We start from the raw sequence: 23,140 nt of genomic DNA on the forward strand, positions 1-23,140 counted from the left end.
TCTCTCTCTCTCTCTGTGTCTATCATGAATAAATAAATAAAATCTTAAAAAAAAAAAAAAAGGAAACAAACTGAGTTGATGGAGGGGATGTGATAATTTGGTGATGGGCATTAAGGAGGGCATGTGATGTGATGAGCACTGGGTGTTATATGCAACTGATAAATCATTAACACTACATCTGAAACTAAGTATATACTTAATGTTGCCTAATTGAATTTAAATAAAAAATAAATAAATCCTGAATCTGCATGTACTAAATAGAAAACCAGGCAAGTTTTTGTCTGTGTGTATTTTTTTTCTTTTCATTCTCTGGACCTTTATTTTCTTGTATGTAAATAGACCTAAGGAAATTTTCTGGTTCAATGTGGCAGATTTATATCCCTTCTATTTTATTTTCCCTCCAAAATTATCTCTGAAATAAAAGAAATAAAAAAGGAAAATAAGTCTCTAGCTGGAGGAAAGGCAAGAGAAATATTATGGCAGCTGAACTCAACTGATGAGTTTCTGAAAGCTAAAACAGAGGAAACAAATGGTAAAACTTCAATGAAAGTAAAAAATCTACAAGACAAAGAGAAGATTCTCCAGAAGCCCAGAACAACTCCAAGCTTAGGGGTCACTGGAACGGGTACAAGAACAGGCCATGGGCATCTGGGCCATTGAACAGCTGCGGCAGGCCCCACCCCCCATGCAGAGGACTCTGGCGTCTGACCCTGGGATTAAAGGGGTAAGAGCATGACTCGAAGTGGGAGTTCTGCCCAGGGAATCTCCCAGAGTGGGTGCTTAGGCTGCCATGAGGATTTCCCCATTACCAAGCCCCACTCTCTCACAACAGCAACATAGAAACAGGGCTTCTATAATCAGAACCTACCTTCGCTGCCAGAGTAAAAAGGGTTTCTCACTTTACTAAATAGATTGTTCATTTCAGGCCTTGGTCAGTATACAGGCAGACAGTGTAAATGCACCAAACATTCCAGAAAAGTCAATGGCAGGAAAGAGAGAGAAGCAAATTTAACAAAGAAAGTAACTTTGGAGGAAAAAAAAGATTCTTACAGAAAAAGGAAGAGGCCTGAAGTATAATAAATGTATTGTCACACAGATTACAAAGTTTATCATCATACCCACAGAAACTAATAGGCTTCCATGAGAAGGAAAATTAAAAACCTGATAGCTGCAATTAAAAGAGCCCAATAGATAGAACTGAAAAGCAGAATGGATACAGTTGAAGATTCAGTTTTGATCTGGAAAATGTGGCCCAGAGATTCTCTCAAAATACACTACAAAATGGTAAGGAAAAGAAAAGGTAAGAGAAAAGATGAGTGCCATGGTAGAAAAACCCAGAAGTTTTAACTGGTGTACCCCAGGTGGTGAAATATGATGGTAACTAAATATGATGTGTCCTATGCCAGGCATTTACACTTGACACTGCTTAGGTTAAGGCTGAAGACTAAAGTGAAGAAAGATGCTTGATTTTCCCAGGTGGGCACAAGGTTAAGATGTGAAATCAGCTATTCAATGATGGATTCTGGTTCCAGTGAAATAGGTAGTGTTGGCCATCACAGAGGCTAGAGGAGGCAGAGAATTAGAGGCTATTCTCTTCTTTCCTAGGATATGCTAATATATTTTTGTCCCCATCTTCTTTTTCCTTCTCCAATCCTTTTCTCTTTTCCTTTATCCTTTTTTTTTTTTTTTTAAAGATTTTATTTATTCATGAGAAACACACAGAGAGAGGGGCAGAGACATGGGCAGAGGGAGAAGCAGGCTCCATGCGGGGAGCCCAACATGGGACTGGATCCCGGGACCCCAGGATCACGCCCTGGGCCGAAGGCAGGCCCAAACCGCTGAGCCACCCAGGGATCTCCTCTTTTCCTTTATTCTGCCCAACTTGTTTCCTTAGCCTTATGCCTCCTAAAATCTTATTTTCTTTCTCCTCTACATTGCAGACTGTCTGCACCATCATCCTCACCCTCCTTTACCATGAGATCTTCCCTTTTATGCTTTTGGCCTTTGCCAACACTATAGCACAAGGTTTAACAGATTCTGGCCTATTTTATATACTTTTATATATGGAGCTATATTTGGGGGAAGAAATCTCAAGAGAGAAGCAAAATTTATTTGCCTCAGGACAGACTACAAAGGAAAAATATTCCAGTTTCACAGGCCTGAAGAGTAGGAAAATACTTTCTATTTTTATTACCTTTACTTTTTATCAAATATATATACATAATTTTTAAAGTCAGGACCAAAAGGTCCATTACAAATAAAAGCAGCTTTAAGTCTTACCCCTTCTAATCCCTTGGTTACTTCCCTTCTAATGGAGGCAGCCATTCTCAACTTGTGTAACTGTTTTCTTTGGCATTTGCTTATTTATTTTTAAATGTGCATATGCTGCTATTCCTTATGTCTCAATTTGAGATTACTGACTTGCCATCGTGACAGATGAGGTCTTAATTTTCCCAGACCTACCTATCTTACTACTTCCCATGTCCCCAATTCCCTAACAGAGTTCACGGTTTTTTTATAATAAAAAGTTAATACTTAGATTCTTATGATTATGCAAATATTACTCATCGCAAAATTACATTGTGCACTATGTTCAAACCTTTCTTGTACCATGCTTCCCTTTTTTTGGAGTTAAAAATTGCCTTATATTTTTCATTTGCCTGCTTTTCTAGAGAAATCTTTCAGATCTTCAACATTGTTGACATAAACCTATCTGTAATCTTTTCTGTAAACTCAAAGAGATCAATTTCATTTTTCTCCCAGAAGCCTCCTTTCCATAAGATTCAGGCCACCTGTTCCAATATGTATTGCTATTCCTTAATCTTATTAATCAGCTATGCTTTCAGATCCGCTGTTTTCCCTGGATCTTATATCTTTTTCTCTTCTGGTTTTCTCCCTGTTTTGTTGAAGTACTTCTCTAAGGATCTTTACTAGAAAGGGTGACTATACCATGCAAATATTTGAGCCCTTTTATACCTAAAAATGTCTTTTTACCTATTTTCACAACTACTAGAAATTTGCATGGTTAATTGTAGTTAGAAATTACTCTAATCTCAGATATTCCTGAAGCAAATTTGATTAAAGTCTAATCTACATATAATATACACCCATTTTAAGTGTACAGTTGTAATAAACTCTGAAAAAGATATAAACTAATAACCCTCCTGTCTTAATAAAGAAAACAGAATATTTCTGTCATGTCTAAAAGTTTCCTCAAGCTTCTTGGCTGTCGATCTTCCCTACTTCAACCCCACACTAGCAACCAATGATCCAGACTTTTTTCACTCAGCATGTTTTTGAGAATAAATAATTCATGCCATGAACCACTAGTTTCTTATTTTCCACTGCTGAGCAGTATTTCAGTTTATAAATGTGCCATTTCTTTGTTGATGGACATTTAGATGGTTTCCAGTTTGAGGCTATCATGAATAATGTTGTAGGACCATTTGTGGTCAAGTCCTTTGTTTTTATATATATATATATTTTTTTAATTTTTTAAATTTATTTATGATAGTCACAGAGAGAGAGAGAGAGAGAGAGAAAGAGAGAGAGGCAGAGACATAGGCAGAGGGAGAAGCAGGCTCCATGCACCGGGAGCCCAACGTGGGACTCGATCCTGGGTCTCCAGGATGGCGCCCTGGGCCAAAGGCAGGCGCCAAACTGCTGCACCACCCAGGGATCCCCAAGTCCTTTGGATAAGCATGTGCTTTCATTTCTCTTCGTTAAATACCTATGAGTTGGACTGCTGGGTCACATGGTAATGTGTCTCATTTGTTGAGATTTTACCATATTATATATCCAATAGCAATGCCAAAGTTCAAGGTGCTCATCTTTGACATCATTGTTTGGTACCATCAGTTTTTAAAATCTGCGGTATTTCAATGGAATAGTAGTAGTATATATAGCAGTACTGCATTATAGCTTTAATGTGCATTTCCTTGATGATTAAAGATATTGACTATCTTTTCATGTGTTTGTTGGCTATTTTCAATCTTTATTTATGTAGTGTCTTTTAAAATCCTTCGCCTATTTTTTAGATTGGGCTGTTTCTCCTATTATTAACATTTTGCATTTATGTACTACATATGTTAGACTGATGAACTAATATTGATACATTTTCATTAACTAAAGCTCATAGTTCACAGAGTTTACTCTTTGTGTTGTACATTCTATAGGTTCTGACATATGTATAACAACATGTATGCACCATTACAGTATCATACAGAACAATTTCACTAGTCTAAAAATCCTCCATGCTCTACCCAGTCATCCCTCCCTCTGACAAATACTAACAACGAATCCCTATCAACCACTGATCTTTTTATTGTCCCCATAGTGTTGCCTTTTCCAGAACGCTATATGGTTGGAATCATACAATATGTAGCCTCTTCAGATTGGCTTCTTCCACTCAGCAATATGCATTTAAAGTTTCTCCATGTCTTTTCATGGCTTGATAGCTTCCAAGTTTGGGGCAATTATGACTCACTATATGCAATTCACATCTTTTCTCTGAAAGCTTTTAGAATCTTTCTCTCTGGTGTGTTCCAGAATTACAAATGATAAGTTTTGGTATAGGTCTTTTTTGTATGTATGTGTTAGCTATGTGTTCAGCCAGTGAAATCTGAAAAATTATGCTGTTTCTTTCTAGAAACATTCTTGATTTTTTGTTGTTGTTTGAAAATATCTTCTCTTCCCCCTTTTTCCTCCCTTCTCATTGCTTGTTTGACCGATTCTTATCAATCATTACTGGCCCTCCTAGGTCAATCTTAACTTTTTTTCTTCCCAACTTTCTACTTGTCTTTTTGTTCTTTCTTAAAGTTTTTCTCAGCCTTGTCTTCTACCATTTCTCTTAAAATTTTAAAATGTTGGATATTTAACTTCCAAAAATTCTTTCTTCTTTGCCTTTTTTCTTCCCATATGGATAAAACATCTTCTCAAAAATTTTAGGTTTTTTAGTTTAGTTCAGTTTTAGTCCATGCGCTTGTTGTATAGCTCTATTGTACTCTCTTTTTGTTTCTTTTACTCTCTTTCAAGTTGCAGACTTCCCTCAAAGTCCTGGTGATCTCTGGTTGTGTCTGTTCAGTGTTCTAAAACACTGACTGTGAGAGCGGAGTGTGAAGCTTGTGTCCTCTGGGAGCCTTCTGTTGGACAATTAAATGGCAGGATGACCTCTGCACTTTAGGGAGCTCCCCTTACACACCCATATCCAGACATCTTTCTGGCCATTCAGTTCTCCTGAGATAAATCCCCCAGGCTCCCATATTGGATGGGGATCCAGAATCAAAACACTCAATAGTCAGACTTCATTTTATTGCCTTTTAGCCTTGTACCTTCTTGTTTCTCCAACTGTGCCTACTATCCCAGGGTCTGGAGCCTCTCAGTTTCAATTAGAACAAACTTTTGGAGTCACTTCATTTAATTCTCCTTTTGCAGATAAAGAGAATAAAGCTCAGGAAATTCATGTGTCCAGAGTAATACTGTTAATAAAAGGAAAATGTGAGACTTGAACCTGGGCTCCAGTTTACACCTAGTGCTCTGGTCAGCTGAAAAACTGCTTCCAAAACTGTCAGAAATGACTCAAAAACCCTTTTTTCCAGCTTCCTGGAAATCTTGGCAAACTTGCAGGAATTGTGTCATGACAGCTAAAAGCTGCAGTAAGACTGAAATAAATGAGTCCCACATTTGATCCTGTCAAAAGAGGGACAAGACTTGGGTCGGGAACACAGGCAAATTTTGAAAGTAAGCTGTTCAGTTTCCTTTGGTTTCAAGGTTACACAATGGAATTATCAATACCGTTATTTTCAACTTCAAAATTTGACAGATGAATAACACTTGACAGGCCTATCTTTATGAAGTATTATACTACAAAGGGTCTCTTTAGGCTAGAGTACCAGTGACTCATTTCAACACAGTTGTCTCCTAAATGGTGCTCTATGGGATAACATGTATGACTTGTGAAAAGAATTCCATAATCAAGAAAGTATGGTAAATGCTGGGTTATAGAAATGTAAACTGGTATCTTTAACATAGGGCTTTTAAAAACTAATATACAATGTGGAATTTTAAGAGGAGAATGGCATATGTGCCATGTAGCATTTGCCCAGTGGATTTTAGCAGAAAATCCTTTTTTTTCCAACTTGTAGGACTAGTGTTCAAGGAAGACACTTTGGGTAATATAATCTGACCAGTACCATATTTCTGAGTCTTGCTATGGAATGTTTGGGTAAGAACACAAAATTGCTCTCCTTAATATCAACTGTTCACTTTAACATTAATTACAGAAAGACAGAAGTTATAATAACTTAAGATACACATGATGAGTGAAATTCATATGTATAAGAATAACTATACATTATTTACACTGGCATTAATGTAAAACTAGTTCACTCTCAACAAATAAATGGTCTGTGCAGTAATGATGAGAGATAAAGCACTAATCCACATTATGGTTACATATTTAAAACAAGGTTTTCTCCCAACACATACTATTTAGCCTGGAAGTGGGTCTGGCAGTGGTGGACTGAAGTGAAGCTGGCAGGGTCTCCGATTTGATGGTTACATTGGTGACCGCACCATCCATCCTCTCTGGCTCACATAAGCCTGGCAACTGGGCTGCCTTCTCCAGCGTGGGTAGTAACTGATCAAACTGGTCAAGGTCAGCTGTAAACTAAGAACGGAAACCAAAGTTAGAGGAAATATATTCTATACTTTACCTGAATCAATGTAGAAAAAAAGTTGTTCCTTTACACTCTATGAATTAAGTGTGACTATGAGAGAATGAAGAAGACATAATTGGAAAGACTGAGGCCTCATTAAAATTATGTGATCTTCTGGAAAACAGTTTGGATGCTTATGATATTAATATAGTGGAGGATATGAAATAATGTACACATAATATTTGTCTACTATATTTTGGCATAAAATTTATGCATTGGAAGGAGTTTAGACTGGAAAGAATTCAAGAATATTGTGTTCCACTGATTATGGATGATTTTTTTCTTTTTTCTTTTTTTTTTGGATGATTTTTTCTATCTTGTAAAATGATTTACTTTATGATGTTAATGAAAAATAAATTTACACTGATGTAACTTTATAATTTAAAAAAGTTTGGGAAACTTCCTTATAAATAGTATATCAGCTTCAAAGATCCCAGGAAGGTCACTTCCCACTTGAGGATTTAATAAAATAAGAAACCTATTTTCTAGATGAGATAGGGTATCCCTACAGTTGTCTGAGGTTATGCATAGGAGAAAACTGGCCTTATTTCACAGTATTATTCTATTACTATTACTTTGAGACAGTTCATCAGTATAAAATGTCTACCTGTTTGTGTTTCACTATTTAATTCAACTAAAATTTATGTTTCTAGACTGTATAAATAGAATTATATAGATGTATTTTTAAAATGTCTGACTCCTTTCACTTAGCATTATATTTCTGGGGATGCCTGGGTGGCTCAGCAGTTTGGTGCCTGCCTTCAGCCCAGGACATGATCCTGGAGTCCCGGGATTGATTGGGCTCCCTGCATGAAGCCTGCTTCTCCCTCTGCTTGAGTCTCTGCCTCTGTCTCTCATGAATAAATAAATAAAATCTTAAAAAAAAAAATTATATGTCTGAAGTTCAGAGATCTTGTCACATGTAGTAGTAGTCAATTTGTTTTCAATATAGAATAGTAACACATTGTGTGAACATGCCACAATATATTTATCCATTCTATTGTGATGGATTTGGGACTAATACAAATAAAGCTACTATGAACATTTTTGAACACGTATTTTGTTTTTTTTTTTTTTTTTTTTTTTTTTTTTTTTTTTTATTTATTCATTCATGAGAGAGAGAGAGATAGAGAGGCAGAGACACAGGCAGAGGGAGAAGCAGGCATCATACAGAGAGCCTGATGTGGGACTCGATCCAGGGTCTCCAGGATCATGCCCTGGGCTGCAGGCGGCGCCAAACCGCTGCGCCACCGGGGCTGCCCACGTATTTTGTTATACATGTGCAAAAAGTACTAATCATAAGGGAAAATACTGACAAATTGGACTAAATGAAGACATTTCATCAAAAGTACCATTAAAAGAAAGAAAAGGCAAGGCAAAGCATAGAGAAGATGTCTGCAAATATACTACTTTATAGGACTCATCCAAAATATGTAAAGAACTCTTGAGTCCATAAGAAAAAGACGACATATTGGGAAAATAGGCAAGATACCTGAATAGGCAGTTCACAAAAGAAGATATACAAATGGCCAATAAATATTAGGGAAATGCAAATTAAAACTATGAAGTACCACTACAAAGACCCCAGAATGGCTAAAATTTAAAAGATTGACCTTACTATGTATTAGCAACAACATGGAACACTAGAGGGAATTCTTTGTACACACTAGGAAAACTCCATTATCTACTAAAGATGAATATACATATATCTTATGATTCTGCAATTCCACTCGTAGGTATAAACTCAGCAGAAATGCATGAATATGCAAACCAAAACATATACCACGACTGTACACAATAGCATTATCTTATAAAGTTGTGACTTTTTAAAGAGAGTTTTAATATAGTTATTATTTAAAGCTTTTTTTCAGCTTAAAAGCACAGTATTAGTTTACCTGTATCAAGAAACATGAGAGATAGTTTATACTCAAAAAGCACACACAACATAAAAGTAATCAAAAAAGTGTTATTACAAATAGTAAATAGAGACAATATGGAGCACTATGAATGCAGAGAGGAAAGAAATGTCTAATGAGGGCTAGTGGGGAAGGCTTTACAGAGATGATGTCTGAACTGGTTTGTGAAGGATGAGGAGAAGTTCAGCAGACAGAAAGGAGAGCAAGGCAGAAGATGCTTAGAAGAGACATGGCTTATTCCAGGAATGGCAAGGACTTCCATGTGCCTAGAATGCAGTATGCCTGAGGGAAGAGAGAGATTTCTGTGAGATGAGGGTAGAACATAAAGCTGGCTTAAAAAATGAAGGACCTATGTACAGTAAGTGTGAATCCTGTTTCAAAATAAAATGTCTCATTGATTAGCTGCTTTGTAAATATATTTTCAGCTATTTCATATTTGTCTATATTCTTTCTAAATAATTTGTGAGCTCCTAGGGGGGAGAGACTACATTTTCTGTTTTTCTTAAATTCCTTCAGGGTCCACAGCAATTACTCCATAAGTGAAGGTGCCTGTTAATTTCACTCCATTCCCACCTCAGCTTAATCACAGAAGTTCCTAACCTATAACAATTTATGCAAAGGTTTATTTCTGTTTATTTCCGTTTCAGAGTGTGTTATGTACCTGCTTCCTAGAATACTCCAAGTCCCTATTCTGATAAGGGCTGAAGGTGATTAGAATCAGATAAGAAGAAAAACAGCCTTAAAAAACGTTTCAAGGGAAACTAAATAGCAAAGCAAGCCAGACTAAGCAGTTTTGTCCACCTCCTCACACTTCTCTCCCATTTCATTTACATCAGAGGTTCCCAAACTTAGCTACACATCATAGTTCTCTGGGGAGCTTCTTAAAAATACAGATTTCTGTGTTCTATATCCAAAGAGTTGGATTCAACAGGTGGTATTGGGAGGAGGGGGCAGGAAAGGTATGTTTAAAAATTTCCAAAGCTGTGAACTGATTTTATGGAAAGAAGCAAATATCCATTTGCTTAGAATGCTGCATTAAAACTACAGCCCTAAAAAACAACAACAACAACAACAACAACAAACTATAGCCCTCCAAAGTTCCAAGGAGGGCATCCTGTGATTTTTCAACCATTTCCTCTGAGGACATCCCGTGATGTTTCAACCATTGATACTAACCTTTTAATATATGCCCAATGGGTAGGACAAAACATAGCCTGAATCCAAATCTGGTTTATGGTTGGAGTAAAATAAATGAAAAGGAAAAAATAACTATGACTATTTATTCTATGATGCGAGGGATTACCTACCTGGCTCTGGGACTCCAGTTTAATTTCCTCAGGAGCAGGTTTGGTCATTGGGGTTGGGTTTGTGGTACAAGGATCCATCTGTTCTTTCTTTTCTACTTTCACCTTTACATCATCCAGGCTCAGGTTCGGAGTTGATCTTAAATCTTTCTCATCTTTATCTAAAAGATATCGTAGGAGCTGATGGTCTTTTGATTCTTTTTTCTTTGAAGCATCCAGTTCTAGTTTTACACTCGAGTTCCCTTGTACCTGTCCAGTCACTGATACAGAAGTAGATGCACCGTCCTTTTTATCAGGCTCAACAGACAAAGTGGTGATATCCGAGGGGCTACCCTCCTGTAGGAGCCGGTGCAAAATTTTGTGCCGCTCCGTCAGCGAGCTATGAGAGGAGGGGCAAGAACCGCTTGAAGAGTTAGCAGAGGCAGAGTTGGAAGTGCCTGAGCATGACAGTACTTCTTTGCAACTTGTGTCTATATCAGCATGCCGTAACTGCTGCTCTGCAGTTGTTGTCAAAAGCTGCACTAGTTTGTGACTGGTTTGAGAGTACTTATTGTCTCCTTCTGAGAGTCTGTCATTGTTATGCAGAAGCCCAGAATCCAGAGGTTTGCCATCAGTAGAGCTGTTGTCAGACTGAATCATTTCATTTAAAATGGATGCAATCTCTTTGTTATCTTTGGACTCAGCTTTTGCTGGTTGTATATTTAACCTGCTAGGTGAATTCTGTGAGCTCATCTGCCTGAGGACTGGAGAACTGGCAGAGAAGCCAACAGAGTTATTGGGTCCTTCATTCATGCTCTGTAAAGATGTTACTGGGATGTTTGAATAGGATCGGTTACTATTATTACAGGCAGTACCTGTCATGCTAACGGGGGAGCTTAATGTCGGAATATTAGGAGGGAACGAATTGTTTGGCATCCTGGGCCTTGGTGCTAATCCAGAACTAACTTGTCTCCTTGGAGACATGAACTGTGCGAGAGATATTCCTGTACCTTCCATAGGAGAATTATTGAGGTTTAAAGAGGGGTTAGTGCTCTGGGAACTGGCCTGTCCCTGGTTTAAGGCAACACTGGCTACAATCTGATTTCCAGGTGAGCATCCAAAACTCCCTTGGCTGTTGCTAGAATTACTATGACTGCTGCTATGGAGGTCTGAGCTCTGTTGGCGGTTTACTCTGGGGGACACCATGTTGTTGCTGGATGGTGGCAATGTGGATGAACGGGCCACACCATGAGCTGGCGAGATACTAGAATTGACGGAGGGGTTTACTCGGGGAATTGACATTCCAGAATTAGTGTCATCTTGAGGAGAAAGACCACTGTGTTCCCTGGGGGGAGGGGGGAAAAAGACATTATTATTCAAACATCTTCACTGCTTTCCATTAAAATATCTTTATGATGCATATTATAAACCAAGACCATTAACCCCATTAATATTGCAAGCCATCAAGTAAAAAGCTTCTGTATCACTTTAAATTAAGGAAAAACAGTGGACTGTTAGTGCTACTGTGAAATATTAGCACCACTTAATAGGCAATAGTGCTCATGGTCCCATAAATTTGATAACGGTTTCAGTTATATGGGAAAGAAATCTTTCTTGGCCTTGGAAAAAATCCAATATATGTACTTTTAAGCTTTTTGAAATTTAATACAAATACTTAACATTACAATAATATTTTTGATTGAAAGAGAAACTTCCCACACCTCTGTTTACAAAGTCTTTATTCATGACTCCCTTTTACAGCTTTTAAGTATTTCAACTCCAAAGAGGAAGACTGGGTAAGGAAAATACTGTGTCACTGATGTAAAAATTAAAAAGGGTGATATGCAGACATAGCAGATGTTTTGAAAGAGAAATCACAATATGAAAAAAAGAACTGTGCTAATTCCACTCACAAGCATAAATTAAACTAAAATTAGAAAAAACAGAATACTGAATTCAGATTTTCATCGAGCTCTTTACTCAAATCCATAATTATGACAACAGATTTGTGACTGGTATTACCATGTTCCAATAAGCAAATATATCAGATGAGGAAAAGATGAAGTGAGGGGAAATGTCTTTGTTTTTGTTTAATGCTACATTTTAAATAGTTGCAAATGTAGGGTTTTGAATAATTCATAGGATAAAAGAATGGTTCCATGAATTTACCATATATACCAATGTAAAATGTACTTAGAGAGGAGAACAAATTAGAGGCAATGACATTCAAAACTCTCAAGTTGATAGTTTAATAACCTGTAGTTTGAGAAACTGTCAACTTGAACTCAGGAGCCATCAAGTTTGCTCTAATAAGAATACAGTACTTTTAAAAATAAAAATAACAATATTAACAAATTCTGAAATCTTTTTTAAGACCAAAGTTCACATATGGAAAGTAGGCTATTTTTAGCCACCTTCTGGGTTTTTACCTCTGAAACACATATTTTCAACCTAACCCTTCCTGTGTGTTTGTGTTTTTTTGAACAATAAGGTTATTGTTAGGCAAAAAACCTATAAAACCCAATATGGATATATTGAATATATACTCATCACACTAGCTTAATGCCTAATTTAGAATTTTTGTTTTCTAGCCATCAAGAGAATAAAAAAATTTTCTCTAAGAAGAGATATGTGAACTGATTTATTTCATATGAAGCTCTCCAAATAAGTAGTACCTGTCGATGATATGAATTCCCATGATGAAAGGTTGCATGTCTGGACTTTGAGGGTAGCAAAGTTTACACTTGGTGTGGGCGCTAAGCATTGTCCCATCATTCAATATGAATCTATAGGATGGGCTGGAGGCAGTGCCACGAGTCATCACTGTTTCAAACAAAAGAAAAACCTAGTTAAAATTCTGACACTTGCACTTTGGGCAGAGGAGAGTTACCAAGCCTTATTTCTACCTTGAGCCTCATTTTAAATGACCTCCCAACAGCTGCCTGCTCAAACTCAAAATAAAGAATAGTTTAGACAAAGCAGATATCTGAAGGGGGAGAAGGATTCTGGCTGAAATAGACACTTGATGACAAGTTTTAACTTAGTACTACTTGAATGAGTGCCTCCTCACATAAGTTAAAATAATGAAGAAACTTCAAACCAGGAAAAAAAAAAATCAACTTTAATCTCTCCATAATGGGACAGTTCTTCAAATTTATTAAGTGTCCATTAAAAATACCAGCAAGTAATTGTCTCCCTTTTGGAATTATTTCTAACAAGTTTGTTTTTTTCCTTTTGCTGGCTGATTTTTTAAAAAATATTTTATTTATTTATTCATGAGAGACAGAGAGAGAGAGGCAGAGACACGGGCAGAGGGAGAAGCAGGCTCCATGCAGGGAGCCTGATGTGGGGACTTGATCCCGGGTCTCCAGGATCATACCCTGGGCTGAAGGCGGCACTAAACCGCTGTGCCACCGGGGCTGCCCTGCTGGCTGATTTTTTAATAACAGCTTTACTGAGATCATTCATACACCATAATATTCATCCTTTATGTTTTTATTAGCTTGTAGAGTCACTGAACTGAAATCCAAATTTAATTTTTCACTCAGGAATGTGAATCACTAAGGTCTCATCTGTCAAATTTGTGTATTTACATATATATATTATTTTTGATGTAAGTGTAGTAAAAAATTAAGATAAAGGCAACTGTTACTAATATAAAAAACAAAAACTAGATTAAGGCATTCATATCACTATATAAACAACATAGTTTACTTCTGTCTTAAAGGTTTATTAATAGCAGGCAAAATTCTAACCATATTGTTAAGTATTTATTAAATATGTAAGGGCTATAACCAAACTACTAAGTAAGAAAATGTCACTGATGTTTTAGCAATATGATACAATTCTATTTTAAGAAAGATTTAATAGGTAGATTCAGCTATAGGTTAAAAATCATATTCATGGAAACACAAGAATTACTACCACAAATGACTATTACAATTTAGCCTGTAATAAATGTTAGTACTATTTTTCATAGACATTTCAGAAAGCCCTTCTATTACATTTTAAAGACACGTTAAAGAGATTTAAAATGACCAATTAATAATAAATATCTTTTGAAACTACATATTACTTAAGAGAAGACACTCTCTTTTACTGCTTTGGGTATACCTCATATGCTAAAGAGAGTATAAACTGTTGTAAACCTATACCATACAAAAATAAGCCTAAATACTAAAATTAAGACATAGACTTAATTGAAAGGATTAAGACTGATGTCCAATCAACCACATTCCTTACCCATCTGGCAAATTCAGCCAGAAATCACTGGTACATTTACCAAATATAACATAGGGAGAAACTTAGTACCTAATGAAATAATAAATGATGAAAGAGTCTTAAATGAAATGGATAATTTTTCTATTTAAGGATATAAATAAATGTTTTGCTATAACAAAACCCTAAAAAAATGTAATGATTCCAAATTGTCAACATCTTTTTAACAGTATATTTTAGAAAACACATCTATAACAAAAAAGTAGCATTTCAAGATAAATTATTAATTTGGGAGAAAAATAAAGCTTTATTATATAAAGGGCCAGGCAATATATTTCATGTTATTTTGTTTATACCATTTTATCTCTCTCTTCATCAGTTTATTGTTTTTTAGGATCTCCCCATTCTCCTGAAAAACACCGGCTCTTCACTACTGAACTGTACTGTTACCAGCCACATGTGGCTATTTAAACTTAAAATTAAATAAAATTTTAAGTTCAGTTCCTCAGCCACACTAGCCACATTTCAACTACTCGGTAGTGACATGTAACTACTGTCTCCCATACTCAACAGTATGTATATACATACATACACACACACAATCCGACTTTACTTTCATTCCAATCTTATTTTTCATTGCTTCCTAAATATTTCCTCTGTCACTTTAAATAAGAGGTAGATAACTTTACACACACTTATCTTTCTTCAGCAACTAAAATAAACATAAGGGCTAGTACTGTGTCCCATTCTTATTTTCCACTCTCCTTGAATCTCATGTAAACAGATTAATACTGACTTGTGATCAACTACCATAACACTTCTTTAAAGGAGAGATTTTAGATCTTAGCTGTGTTCTCTAATGCTTTTCTCAATTTATGTTCTTGCTCTAGTAGGAATCTGGACTTAACTTTTGTAATGAAAACTAATAGAAATTTCTTGATTTATTAGCCCTATAAAGTGAGAAAGAACTAGAAACTCAGACTAGCATAGAAACCTTTAAATGCTTAAAGTGGATTACAGAACCATCACTGGTCCTTTTGGTAACTATGCTGTCTTAATTTGGGACTCTATCCAAAATAGTAAAAATTCCAAAATTGGGGAACTCCTATTAACTTTATATAAGGAAATTACCACACTTTAATTTTTGAAGTTAGATTATTTATTTTGGATGATAATGTGTGGAAAAAGACTTAACACACATCATTATTCACAGTCATTTTTTGAAAAGGAAAAAAGGTAATATAAGCTATAGTAAAACTTTAGTTATTAGAATTAAGGCTATCCAATTAACTAAAATTCTTCTGATGCTCAGTTTTTCAGATGGAAAGGTAAACAGGAAGGTAGCATGGATCAATGAAAAGAACAAGACCCTAGAAGTCAGATTCAGGCTTGAACTCTGACTTTGTCATTTACAACTTTAGGACTTCATAATGCAAATTATGCCTTCTCCCATCATCACTAAAATGGAGCCAGTAATGCTGTAAGATAATATCTAGTATGGAGCTTAGTATATAGTAGGTACTAAATGAATATTTCCTGAATAAACATCAAAGAAGGAACAAGCAAACACAAAGTACCTATGTCCTGAGTACAGACACGTTCAGCCAATCCCTAGATACCATTCACACCAATAGCTTTGATCATATGTAACAATCATGAATATTTTGAATTAAGACATGAGTAAGGGAGCCACAGTTCTTTATAGAGCTGGCTGGATAAATGTTTGCTCTGCACATCAAATTTTCCCTATAAAGGGTTTCAAGGTTACGACGAGTCAAAACTATCTGGAATGTCGTTTTGATCACAGGTCCTGGCCTTGTTTTCCAATCTAGTATTGCCAGGTATATAGCTAGCTGGTATTGTGATCCTTGACTCATGTCCATTTCTAAAATTTTTAGAACACTTAGTGGGGAGGAACACCATTGATGAGGTAGTTCTGACACCCCCAGAAACTCTTCTAGGAACCTTTTAAAATAACAACTGTTTTGTTTTGTTTTCCCCTCCAGAATAGGCCTCAACAGAGGTATGAAGTAAAGGAAACCATTTCCTCTGGTCATAGCAGCTGTAAAAGTAGAGCCATTTGGGTTTTTGATTCCACCCAATTTGGTGCCAAGATAACCTTAACAAGCATGCTTTACTGATATTAACTAAATGGGTAGGTATAAAATGTATGGTAGGGTACTACAGGTCAATGCTGGTAGAGGCTTCTTTTTCCTTTTGGTATTTCCCTAGATATATGCAGAAAATGCAATTTTAAAAACAGTTATCAAGATAAAGGAAAAATAATTACCCCAGATGCTCGAAGATTTTCAATTATCAATGGGTTAATCCTATTTGGTATATGAAATTTCTTTTTATTTTTTAATTTATTTTTTATTGGGTGTTCAATTTACCAACATACAGAATAACCCCCAGTGCCCGTCACCCATTCACTCCCACCCCCCGCCCTCCTCCCCTTCCACCACCCCTAGTTCGTTTCCCAGAGTTAGCAGTCTTTACGTTCTGTCTCCCTTTCTGATATTTCCCACATATTTCTTCTCCCTTCCCTTATATTCCCTTTCACTATTATTTATATTCCCCAAATGAATGAGAACATATGTTTGTCCTTCTCCGACTGACTTACTTCACTCAGCTGAAATTTCTTAAAAAGGGAAATAAAGGGATCCCTGTGTGGCGCAGCGGTTTAGCGCCTGCCTTTGGCCCAGGGCGCGATCCTGAAGACCCAGGATCGAATCCCATATCGGGCTCCTGGTGCATGGAGCCTGCTTCTCCCTCTGCCTACGTCTCCGCCTCTCTCTCTCTCTCTCTGTGTGACTATCATAAATAAATAAAAATTAAAAAAAAAAAAAAAAAGGGAAATAAATTCATATTTTAAGTTTTTTTCAACAAGCCTGACAAAAAAAGATTTTCAGCTAACTCTGTTATATGGACCATGGAATTAATCACAGTACACCAGTCTCAAAGAACATTCTAGTTAATCATTCATAGGGGAACTTAGGTTTTATAGCAATGCTTCCAAACTTCTTGGTACTGTAAACTCCTCTAATCGTCTTGTGATTTTTTAAATTAAAATAATTTTATTTTGTGATTATAACGTTAAGATAACTGAGAAGTGAACAAAGAATAAGATAAAGTCATTTGTAATCCCATCACTCAGAGTCACCACTGTCCACATTTTGTAAACCCTCTAGAATTGGATAAACGTCCAAGCATGAGCTCATACTACATACGCTGTGTTTTCACAGTCTATTTTTCAATATATATCATGGACATCTTTCAAAGAAAAGAAATGATGATCCATTACATCACTGATAATAGGTAAGCAGAACTTTTATAAAACTTTCCTAGGCTATGTTAACATTCCCATGACTGCTACTCTCCCCAAGTGCTGATAGATGTGCTATAGGAATAAGTATTCTGAGGAAAAAGAAGTCTGGATAACAAAGTTAAACAGGTACTTTTACCTCCCAGAAACTTACTTTATATGTCTTATGAATTCCCAAGAGTGAGAAACTGAAACATTCCCCAAACTTAATTCAGCATGAAACATCATTTTTTAGTTATAGCTATTAATATCTTGTGGAATGTAGGTTTATGTTTTCCAAATTTCTCTGTTAGAAAACATCTTAGACTATAGACTGATTCTGTAGTGTGGGTGGAGTCCAGAAATCTGGTTTAACAACTGCCCTGGATAAATGTTATCAAGGACCCTTGGGAAGCATTTATCCTAAAACTTTCTTAAAGGAATGGTTCTCAATCCAACTGAACCTGGAAAACTTTTCCAAACCATACACACCTAACACAGACCTCCTCCTAGTTTAAATAAAGTTCCTCAGGTGATCCTGATATCCCTTCCCCCCTAAACTCAGTGAAGAACCACTGCTATAACCTAGTTCATGATGAATGCCCACATATTCTTAGGCTGAAATGTGGGGCTTCTTTCCAAATTTGATTCTGGAAAATAAAATAGTAAACTCCCTTTAAAAGCAGTCTATGAAAAAAAAAATAAAAGCAGTGTATGAGCATCTCTGACAAAAGCAGCTAAAAAACTAAGCTAAGAACTAACTTAAAGTTTAATACATATTAGGATTTTCTACCAGTCACTGCCTTTCTACCAGTCACAAAATCAAGTTTCACACAGTGACATAATTTCACTCTTTTCACCCAGACCCTTATGTGAAGAGGGAGTAATGAAACTGCAAACACAAACTTATACCTCCCCCGACTCTTGACAGACCAATGGATCTCACACTTGCTGTACTTAAGCACTGCCTTTGGAGCTTCCGATACCTGGGCCCTCACAGGAGGTTGTAATTCAGCATGCCAATATCTTTAACAGATGATCCCCATGTAAGAGTTTCATGGGACACGGTTTTCTTACCAGGTTAGATACTGCTGAATATGAAATACCAGAAAAAGATCTGTTCAATCCATGCACACTTTTAGGCAAATTGACCAGATTCTCCAAAACTATATAATAAGAGTCATGTGAACTCTGGACAACAGTGCTGAGAAAAACACAAGTTCTCTCTGTTGAGGAATGTTTTCTTCTCAAAGAAGTGGAAGAAAAGGACATGAAGAAATGACTAATGGGGAAGAGGTGTTGAATTATATTATCTTACATTTTACTCTAAATTGTTTTACTTCATATATTAATGATAGGTACTAGTTATACTTTAATCAGTATTCTTATAGATAATTCTAATGATTTAGAAACATATCAACTGTGGTTCAGTCACATCCATAGGGAACCTAATCATTTAGAGAATAAGACAGTAATCTAGATCTGTTTTACCGAGGTGGAAGTATATGTAAATTATAGGAAAATAAAATTAATTAAAAGTCTTCCAAATAAAGTCTTGGGAGGCCCAACTTAAAAAGTTAAGGTGAAAACCAAACAGTATAATATACTTCAGCATTTTGGCAGTGAATGAAGATAGTGCTCCGAGTCTCAAACTTATGCAAAAGTCAAGTGCCATTCTTGGTAGAGGGAATCATGAAGTTTGTAACCAATAAATGGCATTAGTTGCTTATTGCAATGGTTTCCAAACCTGACTGCACCAGGATGGCCAGGGAACTTTAAAAAAATGTAGGTTCTTGGCCCTATCCACTGAAATATCATCTTTGGGGAAGGTATCAGTCTAGTAAGAGGCCCAATGGAGAACTATGAGTCTGTAGGAAGTTGTTCCAGAAGCAATCAGACTAATGAGATTCAGAATAAATAGATGGCTTCCAGGAAAAAACAAAACAAAACAAAACAAAACAAAACAAGCTGCTTCCTCTCCACATACCACCTGAAAGCAGTTGACCTAAAATGTAATAAATGGAAAAATCATCTATAAAGTTAGGAAACATAATATTACAGGAAATATTAAAATTAAGAAGGTTGATGGAACACTGAAAAATATTTTTTTAAACTATTTTTCAGGAAGAGCCATACAAAGATACTCTTCAAAGAAACTATTAGAGAATAGAGAATAAATTATACAGGGAATGGAGTACTAGGCTAACATAATTATGTAACAATATTTTTAAAGTATATCAAAACCCTCACTTCTGAAACTCTATGAACTTTCTCAAATAATTTTCCCTGTGTTTCCTGTAATATGATTAAATTCCTTAAAGGCAGGGAATAGACTTACTTTATCTCTTAGAGTACTATGACATAGGATATACACAGTTCTTAATTTAATATGACATATTTTTAACTCCAAACTTCATCCTGAGTCCGGTGATACAGGTACCATAACAGTAATGAGGTAAACCTGTGAGATACAGATTTCTGTATTTTTTTTTTAAAGATTTTATTTATTTATTCATGATAGTCACAGAGAGAGAGAGAGAGAGAGGCAGAGCGAGAAGCAGGCTCCATGCACCGGGAGCCCGACGTGGGATTCGATCCCGGGTCTCCAGGATCACGCCCTGGGCCAAAGGCAGGCGCCAAACCGCTGCGCCACCCAGGGATCCCCAGATTTCTGTATTATCTAGAAGTCCTTTCACATGCCTGTTCTGCTGGGAATGATCTTCAAAAGTCAGATGACATTATTACTTCATTTCTGAAGCCATCCCTGATTCTCCAAGCCAGAATTAGTTTTTTTTTCTTCTTTGGTTATACCTCTGGGTATAAGCTCATATGACACTGATATTTAAAGTCATTTATTGTCCTAATATATTTTGAGCTCCTTGAGGGCAAAACCCTGCTTCTTAGCCATCGCTGTATCTCTGCCACCTGACATAGTGGTCTATGTATGTGAGGAACTTGATACATGTCTGCTGAATGAATGAATGAATGAATGAGTGAGTGACCACCACATGATACCCTGTTCTTTAAAATGTGCATCCCAAATTCAGGATCCACTCATGAATTACTTTGCTTACCCATTTCTTCCTTTCCTAAAACTGATTATTGCAAAAACTGTAATTTGGAGAAAATACTTATCAAGCCATAAGTTCTATACAATTTACTTCATATTAATAAAAAGGTCAATGAAAATAATCAAGAGAAAAAACTTTACCTTCTTGAAATAGTTGTCTGGCATAAGATGGTTCTCTGCCCTGAGGTTGGAAAAAAGCATAAATGCACTTCCTCACTAAATCTTCCCAGCCAGTTCTTCCAGCAGCTCTCAGGGAGCTAGTATCAATAGAGATGATTTTACCTACATGAAAAACAGAAGTTTACATTTGTGATAGCCTCTTGATGTAAGTCACCCATATTTCAAAATCAACAACTATATCTAAGAAATTTGCTGCTGCCCCTAAATGCTTAATGGACAAAACCATTAATAAACACCATTAATTTTTATTACATATGGTTAACAGTGTATATAACACTTACATGATAATAAAATCTGCTTTGGTCTTGGAATGTGTAATATATTTATCATATTCTAAAATTTGATTCCAGTCAAGTATTACAGTTGTACCATTAAGACCTGAAGCTGCACAGACTAATGAAAATCCAACTCTTCTGGTTTGCTCTTTGGATTCTACTCTCTATATACTAAATGACTAGATTACTTATTGGGAAAGGAGAGACAGAGATGAAATATATTTTGGTTTAAATTCATTTCCAATAACAAAGTGAAGAGAATATGAGAAAGTAAGCAAGACTTTCCTTTTCTACTTCCTCTTGGGCCATAGGCAATATTGCATTTAAGAGTAAACAAAGACTGAAGACAATAAAAGTTAAATCAGAAAAAGATAACAAGTGAGAGCACTAAGACTGGCTAGACATTCTGCACAAAGAACATATGCTTTATAAAATGTAGTGGTGATTTGCTACTGTTAGCATATTTGAACAAATTTCCTAAATGGCTATGGAAGAATTCAGGAAAATTATTCCTTAGTTAGCCAGGGCCAATTCATCTAGTTTGGGATTACCTAGATTTGTTTTATTTCTTTATGCAATCTTTTATTAACATAACATATATAAGATATATATGAATTAGATTAATAAAATGAAAATCTGCAAACCTACCATCCAATTTCAGAACTTGAACATAACCTATACCATTCCATTATGTGTGTATCCTCACCTGTCATATCCCTCTGTTTTTATGCTTTCCTATCAAGGGACATCTAAATCGTATTGCTTTTTGTTATTACAATCAATGCTGCTGCAAATACTGTCCACATTTTCATGGTGGCATGTGTTTGAGAGCTTCTCCAGGGCACATATGTGGGAACAGAACAGCTGAGTCATAGGTTATGTGAATGTCCAACTTTATAACATTAAACTGTTTCCCAGAGACTTATATAAGAGTTACTATTAATCCAACATCATCTCCATCACTTGAGGTACTGTCAGGCTTCTTTACTTTTTACAATTAGTAGGTCAAAAATGTTTATGATATAAATTTGTACTTCCTAACTCATGAGGTTAAGTATTTTTCACGTTTCCTCTTCTGTGAATCACTGACTTATCTTTCTATCTTCCTTCTTCTTACAATCAACTCAAACCTATTGTACTTTTTGTGCATCCTCATTTTAACTAACCCCTTCTTTATATATTTCACTTGGTTTGTTTGGAAATAAATTTATTAGGCCTCTTTAACTCAGAGTCTTGAATCTGATATATCTGAGTCTGTCTGATAAGGCTGTCACCCAAGTTTTGGTAAGAATGTAAATGGTAGAAAGGAAAGAAATTCAAACTTAAATAAAGGAATTTTGCTATTTAAGAATAGTTTGTGGAAAGCCTGGTGAACACTTAATTGCAACTGTAGAGAATTAGAGATTTTCTAAGAATTATAATTTTTTACTCTTTGCCTCTTATTACATCAGAGGTCAAGAGTTGGTTATAGCAGAGAATCAAATGTCACATGGATCTTCACATGCAACAATGCTTCTCAGGGCCAATGACTAAGGGTGGGGTGTGTGTGTTCATGTTTATGTATTCATGTCAGTACTAATCGGAGGGGAGAAAGTGATCAAACTATTAGTAATGGTAACAAATAATTAGGTAATGCAGTGACTATCTTAGAAAATCATGAACAGGCTGATTTGAAACTTTAACCAACCAACCAAACCAACCGGTAAGCCACTGTACAACATTTCTTGGTAGAAGACTTTCTTTTAAAAGGACATGAACCACCCCATGTAGAATTAAAACTACTACTAAAATTTAAGGAATTAAATATCTAATACTTACTGCAACTAGTTTATTAATTTTTATCTATATCAGTTTGATGATACTGTAATAAAATGTTCTTTACATTTTAAGAACACTGTATTTCTTTGGCACCTATTTTCCTTATATTTTATTTATTTATTTTTATTTTTTTATTTTTTTAATTTTTATTTATTCATGATAGGCACACAGTGAGAGAGAGAGAGGCAGAGACACAGGCAGAGGGAGAAGCAGGCTCCATGCACCGGGAGCCTGATGTGGGATTCGATCCCGGATCTCCAGGATCGCGCCCTGGGCCAAAGGCAGGCGCCAAACCGCTGCGCCACCCAGGGATCCCGATTTTCCTTATATTTTACATTTCCTCTGGTATCTTATGTAATA

General features: G+C 36.0%; 1 protein-coding gene across 8 annotated transcripts in view; it reads right to left on the minus strand.

Annotated features, from left to right (window-relative positions):
- Positions 1 to 23,140, minus strand: part of NCOA1 (nuclear receptor coactivator 1) — a 244,984-nt gene that overhangs the window by 45,737 nt on the left and 176,107 nt on the right. For all 8 annotated transcript variants that reach the window (XM_077843901.1, XM_077843903.1, XM_077843897.1 and 5 more), the window contains 4 exons: positions 20,649 to 20,789; positions 12,591 to 12,738; positions 9,940 to 11,260; positions 6,487 to 6,667 (listed from right to left, as the gene is read on the minus strand). In XM_077843901.1, coding sequence (XP_077700027.1) covers positions 6,487 to 6,667; positions 9,940 to 11,260; positions 12,591 to 12,738; positions 20,649 to 20,789 — 1,791 coding nt within the window. The remainder of the gene's footprint in view (positions 1 to 6,486; positions 6,668 to 9,939; positions 11,261 to 12,590; positions 12,739 to 20,648; positions 20,790 to 23,140) is intronic.

The sequence above is a fragment of the Canis aureus genome, chromosome 12 (assembly GCF_053574225.1).
Source record: "Canis aureus isolate CA01 chromosome 12, VMU_Caureus_v.1.0, whole genome shotgun sequence".
Lineage (NCBI taxonomy): Eukaryota > Metazoa > Chordata > Mammalia > Carnivora > Canidae > Canis > Canis aureus.